At 51.4% G+C, this 18,269-nt stretch overlaps 9 protein-coding genes across 9 annotated transcripts; 7 read left to right on the top strand and 2 right to left on the bottom strand.

The window, feature by feature from the left end:
- Positions 1–94: 94 nt before the first annotated feature.
- SNOG_12750 (hypothetical protein) lies at positions 95–326 on the top strand (the record flags this gene model as incomplete). The annotated part of the gene is given in 2 exon segments (XM_001802918.1): positions 95–240; positions 260–326. 2 exon segments carry the CDS (start codon positions 95–97, stop codon positions 324–326), a joined length of 213 nt encoding a protein of 70 aa, XP_001802970.1.
- Positions 327–1,428: 1,102 nt separating this feature from the next.
- Positions 1,429–2,883, top strand: SNOG_12749 (hypothetical protein; the record flags this gene model as incomplete). Its single annotated transcript, XM_001802917.1, has 1 exon — positions 1,429–2,883. One exon carries the CDS (start codon positions 1,429–1,431, stop codon positions 2,881–2,883), a length of 1,455 nt encoding a protein of 484 aa, XP_001802969.1.
- Positions 2,884–3,209: 326 nt separating this feature from the next.
- SNOG_12748 (hypothetical protein) lies at positions 3,210–3,686 on the bottom strand (the record flags this gene model as incomplete). Its single annotated transcript, XM_001802916.1, has 2 exons — positions 3,210–3,353; positions 3,543–3,686. 2 exons carry the CDS (start codon positions 3,684–3,686, stop codon positions 3,210–3,212), a joined length of 288 nt encoding a protein of 95 aa, XP_001802968.1.
- Positions 3,687–4,046: 360 nt separating this feature from the next.
- On the top strand, positions 4,047–4,366 carry SNOG_12747 (hypothetical protein; the record flags this gene model as incomplete). Its single annotated transcript, XM_001802915.1, has 2 exons — positions 4,047–4,197; positions 4,326–4,366. The coding sequence occupies 2 exons, from the start codon at positions 4,047–4,049 to the stop codon at positions 4,364–4,366; spliced, it is 192 nt and encodes a 63-aa protein (XP_001802967.1).
- Positions 4,367–6,593: 2,227 nt separating this feature from the next.
- On the top strand, positions 6,594–7,412 carry SNOG_12746 (hypothetical protein; the record flags this gene model as incomplete). Its single annotated transcript, XM_001802914.1, has 2 exons — positions 6,594–6,875; positions 6,972–7,412. The coding sequence occupies 2 exons, from the start codon at positions 6,594–6,596 to the stop codon at positions 7,410–7,412; spliced, it is 723 nt and encodes a 240-aa protein (XP_001802966.1).
- Positions 7,413–8,160: 748 nt separating this feature from the next.
- On the top strand, positions 8,161–10,238 carry SNOG_12745 (hypothetical protein; the record flags this gene model as incomplete). The annotated part of the gene is made up of 2 exons (XM_001802913.1): positions 8,161–8,342; positions 8,390–10,238. 2 exons carry the CDS (start codon positions 8,161–8,163, stop codon positions 10,236–10,238), a joined length of 2,031 nt encoding a protein of 676 aa, XP_001802965.1.
- Positions 10,239–10,497: 259 nt separating this feature from the next.
- SNOG_12744 (hypothetical protein) lies at positions 10,498–11,109 on the bottom strand (the record flags this gene model as incomplete). Its single annotated transcript, XM_001802912.1, has 2 exons — positions 10,498–10,650; positions 10,837–11,109. 2 exons carry the CDS (start codon positions 11,107–11,109, stop codon positions 10,498–10,500), a joined length of 426 nt encoding a protein of 141 aa, XP_001802964.1.
- A 512-nt stretch (positions 11,110–11,621) lies between these two features.
- SNOG_12743 (hypothetical protein) lies at positions 11,622–15,432 on the top strand (the record flags this gene model as incomplete). Its single annotated transcript, XM_001802911.1, has 7 exons — positions 11,622–11,944; positions 11,998–12,257; positions 12,321–12,349; positions 12,629–14,333; positions 14,485–14,634; positions 14,787–15,276; positions 15,360–15,432. 7 exons carry the CDS (start codon positions 11,622–11,624, stop codon positions 15,430–15,432), a joined length of 3,030 nt encoding a protein of 1,009 aa, XP_001802963.1.
- Positions 15,433–15,909: 477 nt separating this feature from the next.
- SNOG_12742 (hypothetical protein) lies at positions 15,910–17,655 on the top strand (the record flags this gene model as incomplete). The annotated part of the gene is made up of 3 exons (XM_001802910.1): positions 15,910–16,932; positions 17,038–17,411; positions 17,490–17,655. The coding sequence occupies 3 exons, from the start codon at positions 15,910–15,912 to the stop codon at positions 17,653–17,655; spliced, it is 1,563 nt and encodes a 520-aa protein (XP_001802962.1).
- Between the last annotated feature and the right edge of the window lie 614 nt (positions 17,656–18,269).

Below are 18,269 nucleotides of genomic sequence, written 5' to 3'. Positions count from 1 at the left end.
TCTGACATTTGCCTCAAATCGCTTTGAGGCTCTCAGAGGAATTGGTCAACTATACCAAGGTCATCAAAAAGATCGACACATTGCGAAGTACGACATGTGGGAAGAACACCTCATGTTCCAACTGCTTTGGTTCAATGGAGGCTCATCTTTCGACGACGATAGCTTGACTACCATGCCTTCATGGAGCTGGGCCGCCATGGAGAGTGCTAAGAGATGGCCGTCAGAAGAAACCAGCTTCGGGTGAAACATCATCTATTAGGCAGAGGAACTGCCAGAACGACTGGCCATCACCCCTGCCGGGCATCTCCAAGTTTGTGGACATTTGAGCACCATCAAAATGGCCCCAAGCTATGTGCGAGAAAATTTCACTGTACAAGACCTCAAGCTGAATGGGTTTTCCGACTCCTATGACTCGTGGGATAGAAAGAATATAAAAAACCCGGCGTCCATATCCTAACGCAAGAAATAGACGGTACGCGTGGCTACGAAAAGGCAGTGGTGGGGGTTGCCCGGTTCGATAACAATACAACAACATACACCCACGCATGTTTTCTTGCAAAGCAAAAGAACATCCCTGAAGGATATTACTGGCACAATGAACACTTCGTGAAAAGGGAATTCATCGTAATTATTCACCACGCGAGTATTGAGCGCTGAGACTAACACCCACTAGGATGACGTAGTCTACCATACAGAGCAGTACCCTAAGTTTGTATGTTGTGCACTTTTTCTTGAGCTGGTCGAAAAAAAGAAATTCAGGCGCGTAGGTCTTGTAACCTTCTTGCCCGCCGCGTACAAAGCTTTCCGACTCGAGATTCAAGATTTCGAGATCATCTAGTTCTCTGAGCAGCTTAAGATAGAAGTGTGGTTCTCTAGCTTCTATGGTGCTGAGTTGCGATTGAAATAAGAGAATTCAAGAAGAAAGAGAAAGTGCATATCACGCTTTTGCCGCATCAGTCGTAAGGTTGCGATCCCGTTACGGGTAGGAGTGACGATAACTGCCGCGGCATCTACCTTCGCTGTTGATAATTCGTGTGCAAGACAGAATATTCCATTTTTGCATGACTAGCAACCCGTGGGATCTAGACTCAACTAGACCGACGTGATTCTGTATTGTCCCTCAATGTGTAGCAGAGTACTGAGTTGTTGGTGGACGACTTATTAGGGGCACGATTAAAAATCTTATAAAGGCGTCCTGAGCAACGTTGAGTCATATTTGCTATCATCTTAGCAACTTCTCAATGAAACATGGGTTGGTACCGTGATGGAGTTGAGTTCGTGTTGGCGATGAACGATCTCTTATCAGCGAATGCCCGCTAGCGCCGATTCACCCCACTCATGCTGCCAGTGGTGACTCAACCAACCACAAGTCCTATAAAGCGCTGACATCAAAGACGCATCAGAAAGCAGCACGACTCAATCAGCACGATGTCCTTCGTTGACTTTGTATTGGGTGCTTCGCGAGCCTACCCAATGCTCACAATCCTCCTTACTCCCTTAGCTCTGTTACTCGTCCGATCCTTATATCGCATCTTTGCCCATCCCTTGTCGCATATCCAAGGTCCCCTTCTACCAAAGATAACCTCTTTATGGCTTCATTATCATGCCTACATCGGAGATGAAGCGAGCGTCATTCACGAGCTGCACGCCTATTACGGACCTCTTGTCCGGGTCTCGCCAAACGAGGTAGACATTAGTGATGCCGATGCCATACAGCCCATCTATGTCAGCAAAGGAGGATTTCCCAAGGCAGATTGCTACGCAAACTTCGACATTGACGGACACAAGACCATATTTTCCACCACAGATCATGACCATCGCGCTGCGCGGGCAAAGGCTGTTATGCCGCTTTTCTCAACCAAGGCGTTGAGGGAAAATGAGAGTGCAATTTGGGCATGCGTCGACCGGATGATCGAGAGATTGAAGTCTGAAAGCAAAAGCAAGAGACCGGTCAATGTGCTGAACTTGACGCGGAGCTTGGCTGTCGATGCTGTTTCGACTCATCTGTTCCGCGAGAACTACGATGGCGTTAGCGAACAAGGTCCCACTCTCTCTGTATCGGCGTTTGTGGATGCTTTCGTCGCCGTTGGGCGCTTCTTTTACTTGCCAAACGTCTTGTTTGTTTGGCTGGAATGGGCCATTACGAAATGGCAGGCGGATCGAGAAACTGATGACAGCATGACACTGGTCGACAAGTTTGTCAGCAACCTCGTCGCAAACACAACACCGAAGTCTCTGACCTATCCAGGTCGGCTCCTTGCTGTCGGAATCAGTGATTCGGAAGTCAAAGCTCAGTGTAAAGATCTTGTGTTTGCGGGCACAGACTCGACCGGAATGAATCTTGCAACAATTATGAGGAGTCTAGCTGTGTACCCTGATAAGTATGAGAGGCTAAAGAAAGAAGTGGATGAGAATATCGCACGCGGTTCGGATGCGCAAGAAGTGCAAGCTCTACCCTACTTGAATGCTGTTGTTAAGGAAGCCTTGCGGATCAGTATGGCCAACCCCACCCGTCTGCCCCACGTCGTGCCCGCTGGGGGATGGACGTTCAAGGAGTTCTGTTTTCCTGCCACGTCGATCGTAGGATGCTCGGGCTACGAATTGCACTTCAACGCCAAGATCTTCCCGGACCCAACTGCGTTTGTCCCCGAGAGGTGGCTTGAACCCACGGAAGAAATGTCAAAGTACTGGTTCGCTTTTGGAGCAGGCAGTCGAGCATGTATAGCTAGGAACCTGGCAACGCTAGAGCTGCAGTTTGCGACGGAGAGATTGGCGAGAAGTGGTGTGCTGGACGGCGCGAAGGCTGTGCAAGACAAAGTTGAGATATACGAGTGGTTCAACTCGAAGGTCAAAGGCGAAAAGATAGAACTGATGTGGGGTTAGCAGGCTAGACATGGTAATTTCTGACGTCATATATTGCTGCTCCTGGCATTGCGAGCGAATCTCCTATTGCATATATCCGCAAAGGACGCTGTCGCAAATACTGAAACGCAGGCATAGTAGGTGGGTGTGTTCTCGATAATGTCATTAGATATCTCAGCTATCGGTTGACTTGTTCCTGAGCACCTTCCGGGTGCAAGGACATAACCTCGATAGAAAGTTTCAGCTAGCTTTCGCTACTAAGTTCTTCTGTGCCATCAATTTGGAAGAGGCTGTTCGACAAAGGAAACAGGACTGTCCTGATATTTCTCTTTCAAAATTCGGCTGCCCTATCCCTCATGAGAGTCTTCCGCAGTGTTGTTGAGGGCCTCCGTGATGTTCGAGCCTGTTCCGGGAACTGATGCATCTGCGGTGTCGGCTTGCATTCCCCAGTTCTTCTCGTCACACCAAGGAAGGTCGCAATCCGTCTTGCACTTTCATTTGTATTAGTTCTTTATACTTGATCAAGTGATGAGACGGGCTCACGATTGCCCAGCCTTCAGTACAGCTTCTTCTGGCACATAACGCGGCGCAATAACCTCCGTTGGGGTTCATGAAGTTGCAAGACTAGATTTATGTCAATACTGGCTTGGACATGAGTAACTAATGGCGCGTCATCTTACCTGGAGGCAGGCAACATGCTTCCCGCAACAATGCTCACAGGTTTTGGACTTGCCGCAGGGTAAGGGTGGGGGTGGCGGATGATGGACCTTGGCGACGACAAGGGCAAGCATGGCGAGAAACAGATAGATCAAGTAAAGCATCATGTTGACTGTTGTTGATGTGATTGATCTGAAGAAGTGGTTGGTGGTGAAATGGTGGTGGCTTCGAGGGCAGAACGAAGTCTCTTATGCACTTATTGGCAAACGACTAGGAGCGATGAAGTCCGCTATCAACCCAGTTCGTGCTCTTACTTGAAAATATGCAAACGGCTCGAGCGGCAAGATCTGAGGATTGCGAGTAACACTATGCGTTCATAGTATGTTACGACGATCCAGCCGAAAAGCAAACGCAAACCATTAGTCTTGTTCGTCCTCGCTAGCCGACGCTGGGGTCAACCAAGATATGAGCATGTTTATCTTCTCCACACAGGCTCCACTGAATGTGTTACATCTTGCTCATCTGCCATGTCAAATGACACTGACCCACTTAACAAAATTACACACGGGCCCGATGTATACCCGTTCCTCCAGCTCCTCGCTGAGCTTTGCCACCGCAATCTTGGACTCGAGAGCCTCGAACTACGTTCGACTGTCCGTCTCGAGCACGTGATCCCTGGTAAGAAGTCGAATAATCTACCGCAGCGCTAGGATATGGTAGAGAGTAAAAAGGATGTTTGAGATGACGGTTTGTGTGATTCACATGTCATGCATTCAACTTAAAATGATAGAGACTAAAAGATTAAGATCCTAGCATGGTCAGCTTTGTGGTGTTCAATAGCCTCTAGACACCTGTTTGTTAAGGGCCCGTCATGAATTCAATCCAGTACCAGAACCTTTGGGTGACGTTGAACCATTACCCAGCTTTCTTAAAGACTTTCTTCCAGCCGGAGTCGATGCCAGCCGGTCCGCTCAAGGTGCAGATTTACGTCGAGAACTGTAGCATCTGGCAAACCCGCTCGTACAACATGCTTCCTCTTATGCTAGCAAAGGCTACAACTCAAGGCTTGAGCCCTCATATATGTCTAACGCCTAATATTCGTTCGGATACTTATTTGGCATTCTCTAGAGTTTCGAGATGTCATAAACACCCCTCGTAGTGGAGGCGCTACAAAGTGCGGGAGAAGGTTCGACATCTAGTGTAGACGGAGACTTTTGCAGGATTTGAAGTCAGGGTATATCTCGGATGTTCACTTCCACTGGAGGAAGAGAGGCCACCAGGGGCGCAAAGGTCCCGCATGAATTTAACTGTGAAGAAGAAGACAGGAGGGCTGAGGCGAAGTCGCAAAATTTGGGAAGCACTGTTTTGCGCTACAAGGAGATTTGCATCGGTTGGGTTATCGCTTCTCTATCAATACAGATGTTTGCGATATGGAAGGCAAGCATGTTGAAGGCTGGTATTTGACAAGCTTCAATGGTCGAAGGAGTGATAGAGTCCTGCGGAAGAAAATCGGCAAGAACTGGGCGTTGTAGTGGGTGATATTGGGTTCGAAGAAAGAGAAGATAGATGGATGAATTCGACGAACCGTTATTCAAGCGTCAAGATCACTGTACTCATACATGCGACGTACGAATCGATTGGTTTGCTACTAACACTGTCACAAACACCCTGCATCGTATAAGGCGTCTTATATATCTTTCGACATGCTTACAAAACTATAGCATCAGTCCAACTTAATCGAATCTCTGGCGTTCTGTTATGCTGCAAAATGGCATTCCAATTGTTGGGTCAGCCTCAAATTCTGCGGACGCTACAGCCAATGGTGATCAGCCTCACAGCGAAAGTTCCTCATATGCTTCAAACTCTGACAACTCCTCGTCTCTGAATCTTACTGGGGAGCTTCGAAACATGATCTACGCATCCGCATCTGCAGAAACCCGGAAAATTGTCCGATGGAAACACGGATGCAAGTATACCGACCTTGCCCTGACCATAATGTGCAAGCAAATAGAAGGGAGTTCCGACCGCTATTTTGGCGACAGGTGAAATCGAAGAGGATCTTCTAGATTTACTTGCCACACTTCTGAACTCTGATCCGGGATCTAGCGCAGTCTGGAAGGTCAGAGTAGGTGTAAACGAGGACGACCTTCTCAGTCAAACATCACGCGATAGACTTGCACTGCTATGTGCCATACGCAAACACCGAAGAGTGTCATGGAAATTGATACTACGGGACCCATGTCATCCACCTGCATGGCGGAAATTTGTGAAAGAGTTTGGGCGGGACTTTTGCCAGATATTCCAGTGGCTGACGTCCAACCCGCCTCGTCGTCTTTCGGGCGATGTCGCTTCCGAATTATTTAGAGAATCTACGCAATTTTGAATCAGATGTGCTCCGCATGTTTGACTACAGAACTAAGCCATACCTATAGCGATGGGAATGGCAGATAGCAATGCGAAAGAAGAAAGGCGGCTCAACGACCGAGAAAAAAAACCCCCTGCTGATGTGCTGCCATTTCTTGCCAACATTAGAAGTCTAAACGTGGTACACCTCAACAATCCCAAGGATATTAGAGAAACGATAGTCATGATCGATGTGAAAGACGCAAGGGGATTGGTCGTCGAGAGATACCTTTGGAGGACCGAAGAGCCGTTATAGGTGGAACTGTCGGCTCGTAGCAGTCGTAAGCTCAAGAGGAAGTGAGTAGAAGATGGTTTTATTAGAGCGGCAGTTAAGGAGATTAAAGGTGAATTTGTAAGTCCTTATCTAAGATTAATTAGACCTAGGGCAAGTGAGCTAAACTTTGTCCTTGACTATCCGGATAACTGATCTACTAAAGCACTCTGGATTTCGTGGCCCATTGTGTATGCTCATTGTTAAGTTCAGCCTTGCCTTGTACCATTTCACATGCTTTATTATATACTTGGCTTTGTTTTCTGTATTCGCGCTAGTGTCCGCCCCATCAGTATAAATCCCGGCCTGACTTCTGGCCTTCACCTGACCATAAATCCCGAAAAGTCTCAACCTCCTCTTTCACATTTCTGACGATCAGCAATCACGATCTGGTCATACCATGACTCAATCTTCTCAAGATGTCTCTTCTCCGATGGAGAAATCATTCCGATTCCTGGAACTTCCTCCGGAGCTCCGTAATATGGTTTATGCCTGCGTTGTCGACAACCTGGGGGTCGACAAGGCTGACAAGGTACCGGATCAAGACGTGGGCTGCCTCATCACTACCTCTAGGCAAGTCCATTATGAGTTCCGGTCAATCTACTGGAGCGCGGCAGCAGCAAAGGTTCCGCTCGAGCACCTGCCTGCTTTCGTGGAGACATTTGCTTCTGCCTCGCACGCTGTGTGTGATTTTCAATGCCCGTCAAAGGTTCATGTCCTCATAAGCGCTACCAGGAATGACCTTGGCGCTAGCTTAGATATCCTTACTTTGTTGAAGATCAAGGAACAGATGCCCAATGTGAAATGGGAACTGAAGCCTGCCATCGGACAGGACTTGTCTGACTGTTGCAGTATAGATGCTTGCGAAGAGCTTGCCAAAATCGTTGACCTCGGTTTCATAAACCTCGATGGCTTACTATCTCTGCGATATCGCTGTTCGACATTCCCAATCGGGGGATGGTGGGAAGGAGAGTGGACTTGGCAGGTGATTGTTCGAGGGCGAGGAAGTCAAGATTTCGAACCGATGAGGCACGGTATCGTTGAGTTTTTCCACAAACTGTATCTGGAAGACCCTGCAAGACAAAAGACAAAAGTCTTGATGATTAACGACAATGGTATTGTCACTGCAGCGTATAAAGTCTTCTGGTCAGGGCAAATAGGAGCCATTGCTGTGATCCAGACTGGACTCCCATTGAATAGGCGGCTAAAACTCGACTAGTAGTGATACATGGTATTCAAGTACCAGGATCTCATAGGTACGATTGGATAAATGCGACACTCTACAGCTAGTGGCTGGCAGCCTGAAAAACAGACTAGAACATGATTAGTTAGTCGAGATTATATACTGTGCGCCGAATAGCATTTCAGGTCGCGTTGCGTGTGATGAAGGCACTGTGAGAAGTTTCACATGGTGGTGCATTCCGTAGCACGCTAATTCGAAGCACTCACCATCTCAGTGAAAGTACATGTCCTCCTGTATCGCAAGACCAACAGTGCAGGGCAGCAGTGGCGGATATCGTGAACCCTCATCAAACACCATGTACTCAACTGTGCCGATGATAATCAAATGACGCACACCGCTCCGCAACGCTGTGACTCGTTCGTGTTCCGTGGGTGAGCCGGATCTGACAGCAATGACATCACGCTAAGCCTCCAAAAACAGCCGCAACGCCATCTTGCGGGGAAAGGTCACCACATTTGCAGCCAGGCCGCTGCCGGTACAACCTAAAATGCTGCACAGGTCACGCTTCGATACCAGGCCGGTGAAATGCCAAGGGGTACGGGCGTTTGTCCCCGGCTTCGCTAACCCACATGACCGCCACCTACGTTGCTTGCCTGGTGGGCCGACAAGGTTCTTTGTTAGTCAGGGCAACATGACGGGAAGGTTAAAGAGTCATCGTGGCCCTGATCTGTGTCTCGTTGGTATCCGTGCATTTGGTCTGCTGTTGTGATCATTTAGAGACAGAATGAAGATAGCAATGCGCCCACTGAGCGCTGCACTGCTTGCAGGATCGCAATTGACGACAGCACTGTACACCAATGGCTCAGTCATAGCGCCGTGTGATTCGCCAATTTACTGCTATGGGGACCTCTTGAGGGAGATCGAGCTCGCGCGCCCATTCGCCGACTCGAAGACATTTGTTGATCTGTAAGGATTTTACATAACTGAGCTGAGACCAAACTGACATAGCAAAGACCGACCATTCGGCCGCTGGATGAGGTCCTCGCAGCCTTTCAGAATCTCTCACGACCTATCCAGAACAATACCGCGCTCAACAACTTTTTGACTACCTATTTCGGCAAAGCCGGCTCAGAGCTCGAGCCACTCCAGCAAGACCAACTAGAAGTGCAGCCCGATTTTCTGGAAGCCGTCAACAGCTCCGTTGTTGAAGACTTCACTCGCCAAGTTATTGACATCTGGCCGGACTTGACGCGGCAATATGTCGGAGCTGGGAACTGCACTGGGTGTGTCAGCTCGTTTTTGCCTGTGAACCGGACATTTGTGGTAGCTGGAGGTCGATTCCGCGAGCCTTACTACTGGGATTCGTTCTGGGTTATCGAAGGATTACTCCGAACTCAAGGATCCTTTACGCAAATTGCTGAGAACATTATCGAAAACTTTTTAGATCTTGTCGAAGAGATCGGTTTCGTTCCGAATGGCGCCAGAAGATACTACGAGAATCGCTCACAACCACCGCTTCTTACACAGATGGTCCGAGTTTACGTCGAGTACACGCAGAACTACACTCTGCTCGAACGCGCCCTGCCGATTCTGGAATTGGAATACGATTTCTGGGTGACCAATCGAACCGTCACGCTCGAGCGTGGAGGAAGAAATTACTCGCTGAACCACTACGCGGTTGCAAATACACAACCACGACCAGAATCGTACTATGAGGACTACGTGACCGCCAACAACCAGACATACTTCAATGAGGAAGGCGAACAGTTCAACAACTCCCGACAGCTCAATGACACCCAGAAGGCGACGCTATACGCCAACTTGGCTTCAGGGGCGGAATCAGGCTGGGACTATTCGATGCGTTGGGTCGCCAACCCATCTGATGCCATCAACGACAACTCCTTCCCTCTGCGATCTTTGAATACCATCAACATTCTCCCTGTGGACCTGAATTCGATCTTGTACTATAACGAAATTACAATCGCCGACTTCCACAAGCGCGAAGGCAACTACAGCGCCGCCCGCGAATGGGCCGGCCGAGCAGCAAACCGTAGCGAGGCAATGACCACGCTCCTCTGGAACGCCGAACACTACAGCTACTTCGACTACAACCTGACCTCGAGTTCTCAGAATATCTACACCCTCGCAGACAACACCAGCACTCCCCTCTCCACCACCGGCGCGCCCCCCGGCCAACAAATCTGGTTCCAAATCTCCCAATTCTACCCCTTCTGGACCGGCGCCGCACCCTCCAGCATAAAATCCGACCCCTCTGCTATGCGCCGCGTCTTCGCCCGCGTGTCCGAACTGCTCAACTCACGCGCTGGCGCCATCGCTGCTACAAACTTGGTCACCGGCCAGCAATGGGACGAGCCAAACGTCTGGCCACCGCTGCAGTACATCCTCATGCAAGGCCTGCTCAACACGCCCGTTGAAGTGACTGCAGACGACGACGAGGAAACGACTCAAGACTACGTCTGGACGCAAGACCTCGCCCTCTCGCTCGCGCAACGCTACCTCGACAGTTTATACTGCACGTGGCGCGTAACCGGCGGGGAGACGGAAGACGTGCCCAAATTACCTGGCGCGCAGGGCAACGGGACGATTTTCGAAAAGTACGCGGATGAAAGCACAAATGCGGCGGGTGGCGGCGGGGAATATGAGGTGGTGGAGGGGTTTGGGTGGAGTAATGGCGTGCTGATTTGGGCGGTGGATACGTTTGGCGAGAGGTTGAAGACGCCCGAGTGTGGGAATGTTACGGCGGCGGATACGGGGGGGAAGAGGAAGAGGAGGGCGGTGGAGTTGGAGAGGAGGGATGCGAGGTGGGTGCAGAACGTGAAGGAGGTTAGGAAGTTTAGGTGAGGGATGTTGGGGAGGTTTGGGGGGGACGGGTAATGATCATATGGACCATGAATATAATGAAGAACGACAATTTTATCTGTCATAGCTGGAGGGCTTTATGCTGCTGAGAAGCATTATCTGCATGTGTGAGTTGTCACATGCCAGCTCGTAAACAACTAGCTTCTTGAGTTTCACCATGTCTGTTGCATGCCAGAATCAAAATGTATATCTTGAACCATGCACATCTACAAATAACATGTACACGCACCCGTCACCTCGTCTACGCAGGCGCCTTCCCTTTCTCCTGCGCCTCCAGCTTCCTTCTCGCCGCCAAAATCATTTCCTCTCTCCTGCGCTGCAAGTTCATCTGCCTCTCATTCTTATCCGCGCTCCACGCCTTCTTCGGTGCCTCTTCCTTGGCCGGCTCTTCGCTCTGCGCCAACTTGGACGACAGATTATACCGTGTAATCAGATCCGGCTGAGCGGGCTTCGACGCTGGCCGCGCTGACGTAACGCGTATCTGTGCTGTAGGCCCAGGCGTGGGAAGGTTGAAACTCGGCGGTGGCTGTTGCATGTTCATTAGCGCAGTGTCCACCCCGACTTCAACTGTAGAACTCACAGTATCTAGTCCGCGTCCACCAAGCACTCTCTCCGTCGTCGCAGAGGCATTCCCGCCATTCCTCTGCAGATCCCACGCGATGTCTCGCCGACTCAGTTGCGGGAACATTGCTGCTATCTGGTCGATTTGCGCGGGGTTTATGCGTGGTGTGGAGCGGGCGGGAGCTGCGTGCGTGTGTGCGCCGGATGGCTTGCTGAGGTACCATCGTGAGGCGAGGAAGATGACGACGAGGAAAACGAGGACTTGAGGTATGTTGATTGATTGTTCTGTCATGGTTGCGGGTCGCGTGAGGTGGTGAGGTGGTGAGGTGGTGAGTGCGGAAGCGGAAAGTATGGCGCGGTTCGTGTCGATGTGACTAAAGTGCGATGCGGTGATGCGTGTTCTTGGTGAAAGAACCAAAAATCGGAGAGTGACGTAAAACGCGAGATAAATTCTTGGCCGAGGCCGAGTGTAGTGTTGGGTAGGACTGACATTGGCAACTGCGATGCCATGTTCAGACGCCTCGGTCCGTTTCGGCGATCATCGAGTCCATCTCCGAGCCATCACCGCCGCAAGCCGCTCAGACCCCTTTTGCGATTCTGCGATTCGCGAACCATGGGTGGCATCCTTCTCCACACCGCGTCTCGACCCCGGATTCTGACGCCATTGTCCATGCCTCGCAGTAGGCTTCCACTCTTTCCTCTCCTTGCCTTATAATAATGCCACATTCCCTTGTCTGAGATACCCCACACTCACCCATATACACTACACGACTTGCGCGACTCTACGCGCCGTACATAAACATTATGAGCACATTCACTATACCCCGGAAGGAGATTGGCGAGCCGTCGCCGGCGCATTTGAAAGAGGTGACTACTTCCAGGAGCGTCGAATCGACGTGGGATGCGCCTGAGGAAGCGCAGCGCGAGAAGAAGCGCAAGTTCTTGGGTGCTGGGACTGGCGCAACAGCATGGGCGCTGTCGGATCGCTTTGATCGCGTGCTCCCGCCGCATAAGCGATACTTTGGCCGGAGTCGCCGGACTCTACTTATCGTTATACTCGTCGCATTTTTATGCCTTCTGGCACTCATAATTGGTCTTGCGGTTGGCTTGAGCGGTGGCTCGAAGAAGTATGACAGAGCCCATGCATGATCCACGCGCGCATGCTGACCAGTCATTGCAGGGCGAGATTCCTTCCTCTTCCGAACGGTGCCGAGACTTATACTGGAGACCTTACATACTATGACCCGGGTCTTGGCGCTTGCGGTATTGACTCGGGGGACAATGATGCAGTAGTCGCCGTGTCGCACTATACCTTCGATGCGGTGCAGACAGGTAGTGACCCGAATCAGAACCCGCTGTGCGGTCGAAAGATTCGCGCTACGAGAGTGGATGAGCGGACCGGCAAGTCAGTCAGCATTGACGTGACTGTTATTGATAGGTGTGAGTGGCATTCTGTCTTGACTGATACTGGACGGAAACACAAGTGATGCTGATACTTTTTAGGTACTGGATGTGAACCCACTGATATCGATGTTAGTCCTGCCATGTTTGACAAGATGGCCGATCACGCATTGGGTAGGGTGACAACGACTTGGGCGTGGCTCTGATTTATATGACTATCTTCGCATTCATCAGTCATCTCTGACTATGCTGATCTGACGCGGCTGGCGCTCCTTTACTCTACCTTTTCTCACTTTCAAGTCTACTCTCCATCTCTGCCTTCACCGCTGCATTGACGTACCCCGTAGTCTCAAGCCTAGAGCTTTACTTACACACTTGAGCACTCATTACAAATTACCTTGCACATGTAGCACTTCATGCCCATCGCTTCACTCTTTCGCAAAGACTCTCCAAAAGCCAAGAAGTCTTACCAAGGCGTCACGATCTCGCAACCATATTCACCTAAACCCGGCACTCCCTCACACGCATCACTTGAAACATTAGGAAAATTCCCAAGCGAATCGAAACAACTCGAAGGCCGTTCACGATATAACCAGGGCTACAGCCCGCTCGATTCGCACAACTCATCCAACCCGTCGACTAACTCACAGCCTCACCTACCACATCTGTCCGCCATCCCACCAGCTCTGCACATCAGGAAGAGCTTGCCGACCGTGCGTCTTCACACGAGCGACAACTTTGAAGAAATCGATCCAGGAACATTGAAGCACTACAGCACCGAAGCTCCACCATCCTTCGTTAAAGAAGTCGACGACAAAATCGCCCGGAATTTCGACGTCGAATCTCTCTACAGCCCCGACACGGTCGAAAAAGACTACTTCACTAACCCTGCCGAAAGCTCCGAGCCCACGAGAAATCTGTCACTCGGCTCGAACAAGGGTCGATACGCACCGAAGCGCGAAACGAAAGCTCTCGTGAGGAATATTTCTGCGGGCCCGTATTCTACTTCAGACACCCTGACGGGCAACGAAGACAAGGAAGGCGTGAAGGAGAATATGAACAATCACAGAACCTTCTGGTTCTTGCTCGCTTTTGTCGTCGGTGCGATGGCAGTTGCAGGGATTGTATTGGCGACGGTGGCGGTACAAAAGAGGGCTCTGACGAGTACAATGGTGACTGTAGTTCTTGGTCTATCGTCGCAAGGTGTGACTGTGACGGAAACGCCGAGCATGGATTTCACTACGCCATCATTGACATCTACATATGAGCCGACGACACTTGCGTTGCATATGAGTCACCATCCAAAGGCAAAGATGACGTCCTCTACAGTTGTGTCAAATCAAGTTCTGAACTCGGTTACGGAGAGAGAAGAAGCGATCGCTTTTGACGCGCCCGATCAGACGACGCTGTGTACGACAACGACGATAGTGACGCTTACAAGTACAGTTTATGCCGGACATATGAGAGAGGAGCGGCGAAGTGTGGCAATAACGAGCTTAAGGGGTCTGAAGGGACTATATGTTGCGCCAGACCTGGATGCCATTCTGAAAAGAACCATCATTCCGCACCATCCATACACAACAACCACTGCAACGCAGCATAAAACCTCAAACGAGAAACCTCTACCAGGACCTCCGATCGCAAATGCCGCAGCACCTAGAATCGTAGCACCGTCGCTGTTCCACAAGCGAATTCCGCCAGCTACCGCTCCAGATAGGCCTGTCGAGAAATTGAGCTTTTTAGAAGCGTACTTGGACCTCGCGAATTTCGCTGTAGGACTTTGTACCGAGAGACAGGTCTATATCAACAAACCAGCTGGATTCCATTTCTCCGAAGACGACGAGATGGCCAATAGACTCGCTCAATCATTGTGTGCAACCGCACTTCCCCCTTGTGACTACACAGCGACATGTCTCGGAGAAAAAGAATGGTATGAAATATACATCGAAGCGAAGAGGGATTGCGCAATGCCCATGCCAACACCGACAGACAGCGGTATCAAGGGTATCCCGGGATTCGTGGATACAGTGGAAGAATTTTGTGGCAAGCTGGGGAAGTATGTGAAGGTTGGAGGGGTGTGTGGATCCAGCAAGCCTGTCAGTGATGGGTGGGAGGGTTAGAAGGGGGAATGGGACGTTGGATGGGTTCACTTGGCCGCAGCTGGGTTCGGGAGATGCTACATCCTCTGGCATAGCCAAGCGCTAAGCACCACCACCCCCCGTGCAAACACCATTTGTTCCTGTCGCCCACATACCCACTCCATCAGTCGTTCCAGTAGCCAACCTTCCTACTCCACCAGTCATTCCCATTACCAACATACCCACTCCACCACCAGCCCTTCCTCTGGTCAACACAACCACCCCACCCGGCTTCGGCGTCCTCCCAACCCACGACTTCCTCACACCGCCTCCCCCTGGTCCTCCATCCCCATGCTCACCTTCCCCTCCCAAGCCCTGAACTCTGACTACGAATCAAAATTCTTCCCCGCAAACACCATTCCCGCCAGTCTCTCATCCGCCACACCGCCGCCCTGAAAAGGCCCAAAACCCCCATCCAAATCCTGTGCAGACAGCTATCCCTTCCCTATCCCCACGGGTTCTGTGAGTCCGAACATCGTACCCAAGGGGGAACAAATCGGCGACCTGACGTTCTTCAACCCGGGCCTGGGGGCATGCGGCTTCCCTGCAATCCTCGACAATGAATTCGCCGTCGCGATATCCTGGGTGTTATTCGACACTGTCCGCGAGATTGGTGGTTCATCGCTCGAGCGCGATTGGCAAGGCGAATTACCTGATGGGATTTCGTGGCAGTCCAGCGCGCTGTGTAATCGTTGGGTTAATGTTTGGATGGGTGATGGGAAGGGTGGGAAGGGCGCGGAACATGCGTTGGTAATGAGGGATAGATGTATTGCGTGCAATGTGACGTATTTGGATATTCAGAAGGGCGTGTATGAGAGAATTTGGGCGAATGCTTCAGAGGGGAGGGTGCAGGTTACGTGGGAGTGGATGCAGGAGAGGCCGACTAGTTTGCCGGGGTTGAGCTGGAGGGAAATGCTTGGGTGTGATTTGCGGGATGGAGATTGGGGATGGAGTTCGGGGGTTTGTATGTACTTTGCTTCAGGGGTGTGACTTCATTGCGTAGTTTGAAATTGGACGAAAGTCAAGAAGAACCTGTCACAATGATGCCTTTCAAGCTGAAAATTCTCATGTCGTGATCTGTGCGCAAAGAAAGAAATCTCATCATCATTTGTAGTCATCAAGTTTGCAGGTGGTGTGTAAGAAGACGCACGTGCTCAGGCGTGATTTGCAGGGTCTCGGTTATGACGCGCGGTCCGACTCGAACCCTGGGCTTGACCAAACAACACCAAACTTCCAGCTCTCCAAACTCACCCCACTTTCGCCCTTCATACTCTCTTTCAATACCCTTGTAATGTTTATTTGAACTTCTCACGACTCTCTTCATCTCGGTCCAGGACGGTCTCGGCAGATGTAGCGCCATGTCGTCCGTCTTCTCCTCTCTCATACGGCCTCCGACTATCCGACGGGCTTCGACGAATACACAAGAAGCGGCTATTCCTACACGGCCGGGGAGTAGCCACGGCCTCGATGAGCCAGACTTGCGCGACCTCAATGTCTCCCTGCAAGCCCTCACGGACATATTCCCGGACATACAACCCGAAGTCTTCCGAGAGATGCTGTCAAGCTTCAGCGAGGAGAGCAGGCTTCAGGTCATAACCGAGACGCTGCTGAAGCATGGCCACAAATATGTGCGGGGCCGGTATCGCATGCCCGCGGAGCAGGAAGAGCAACGGGAAACGGCGCAGACGTACAAGTATCGAAGGGTGGATGAGCCAAGAGATACCCGTGGCAAGCCGCTCGCGCTCGAGGACACGTTCCGGTCTATACGATATCGAGAATCTGCCAAGGAGGCGCTGTACCAGGAGTTCAAGGGTCTGAGCCATTCGACTATCAAGGCGGTGCTGGCAGAGTACAACTGGAGCTATACACAGGCACGACCTACGCTGTTGGGACTGTCGAGCAGGAGTTGGAGATCGAGCATTACAAACTTCCTTATGCGCCGGAAAGCGCCGACTGCGAATGATCATCCACTGGTGATCTGGGCTGCGGCTGATCCGAGGACGAATCGCCCACGGCTGCCTTTGCTTGTCAAGACCAAGAGCGATGAACTGAACAGGGAGCTATACGAGAGTCTGATTGTGCCGGAGCAGGAGAAGCAAAGGAGGGAGCAGTTGCAGCAGGATTTCGAACTCGCGATGCAGTGGAATGAAGAAGAGGCGGAGAAGGAAGGCGAAATGTACGATTGCGAGTGCTGCTTCATCCCCAATACGCTGCAGCAGATGTCAGCTTGCGATGCGGATGGTCACTATATCTGCTTCCGTTGCATACGGCATTCCATCAACGCTGCACTGTACGATCAGGGCTGGGCGCGCAACATCAACACCGAAGTCTGCACCCTGAAGTGTGTAGCTCCGATGATGGACGGATCTGAAGACTGTAAAGGCTGCGTACCGCTTCCATTCGTCAAGCGTGCTCTTTTGGAAGAGCAAGACGGCCAAGATACTTTCGACAAGCTCGATGAGCGATTCGCCAACGAAGCACTCATCAAGTCCCAACTTCCCCTCGTCCGTTGCCCGTTCTGCTCCTATGCTGAACTCGACGACTTTTCGTGTAGAGACGGCGATCTCTTTGCGAACGTACGATTCCAACCTCGCTACCTCTCCTTTGGCACCGTGGCATCAGCCCCCACTACTCAATACCCTGTTGCTGTTCATCACCCAGCTACTTCGCTGCCCTTACAGTCTTCATCTACAGCCATGATAATCTCCCTTTCCCACTCCGCGGCCGCCGCTCTCCCCTTCTACACCCCCATCCAATCCGCCCTACGCCGCATCCACCTCAAGCGCCGCGGCCTACGCTTCCAATGCCTCTCACCCACCTGCTCCCGCGCCTCATGCCTTACTTGCTCCGCCCCCTGGCACGACCCACACACCTGCTACTCCTCACAACTCACCTCTCTGCGCCTCACGCTCGAGCGCGCCACCACTGACGCCGTAAAACGCACCTGTCCGCAATGCAACCTCGGCTTCGTCAAATCCGAAGGCTGCAACAAGCTCGTGTGTCTGTGCGGTTACAGCATGTGCTATGTGTGCCGCGAGGGCCTGGCGGATCAGGGGTACAGCCACTTTTGCCAGCATTTTAGAGATCGGCCCGGCGCGGAGTGTGCGGAGTGTCGGAAGTGTGATTTGTATAGGGTGGAGGATGAGGAGAGGGTCGTGGGGAGGGCGAAGGAGAGGGCGGAGAGGGAGTGGTGGGAGAGTCAGGGGGAGGGGAAGAAGGAGGGGTTGGAGAAGGAGGTTAGGGGGAAGGGGAGTTGGGATGCGTGGGTGGGGGATGTACTTGAGAGCGTGTTTGTTTGAATGGGGAATTGAATTGGCGTTTGGGATGTATGGGTATACCCAGGTTAGAATGAAGATGGACACTTCTGGGGGATGTTGTATGCCATGGATATATCACTACTTTTGTAACTCCCACAGATCTCGCAACATGCTAGTATGCTCGCATTGACCTTCTAATACCACGCTTTAGTCGCTGGAGCATTGGCAGCCAGTCTCTCTTTGCACTACATCTCCTTATCCTTCTTAGCCACCGACGACGCAAGCAGGTCGCGCTGGGCATTTGTCGACAACACCCAGAGCTCTGCCATTATGACACTTGAACCCATTAAGACGCTTCAGTACTCCTTCGCCCTACGTGTTTCCATCGCTGGCAATTTCAGTCGTAGAAATCCGAAGTTTTGCTAGCCGCTCCGTCATGTCCTCCCGTTAAGACATAAGAAAGCGCTGAATGTGTATGATGTTGTAAGCAGCAGCACAGTCTGATCAACGTCAATGTACGTGTCTTCGTCGTAGTCGAGGCGTTGCACGCGGCAGGACGAGGTGGAAAAATGTACGTGTGGGCTCGCGTCGGGTGGACGAAGAGTTGCGAGACAACAGCTCTTTATGTAAATGAGTATCATTGCCGCTGGGTCGTG

Source organism: Parastagonospora nodorum (genome assembly GCF_000146915.1).
Source record: "Parastagonospora nodorum SN15 chromosome Unknown scaffold_23, whole genome shotgun sequence".
Lineage (NCBI taxonomy): Eukaryota > Fungi > Ascomycota > Dothideomycetes > Pleosporales > Phaeosphaeriaceae > Parastagonospora > Parastagonospora nodorum.
This window is presented reverse-complemented; position numbering and strand designations above follow the sequence as displayed.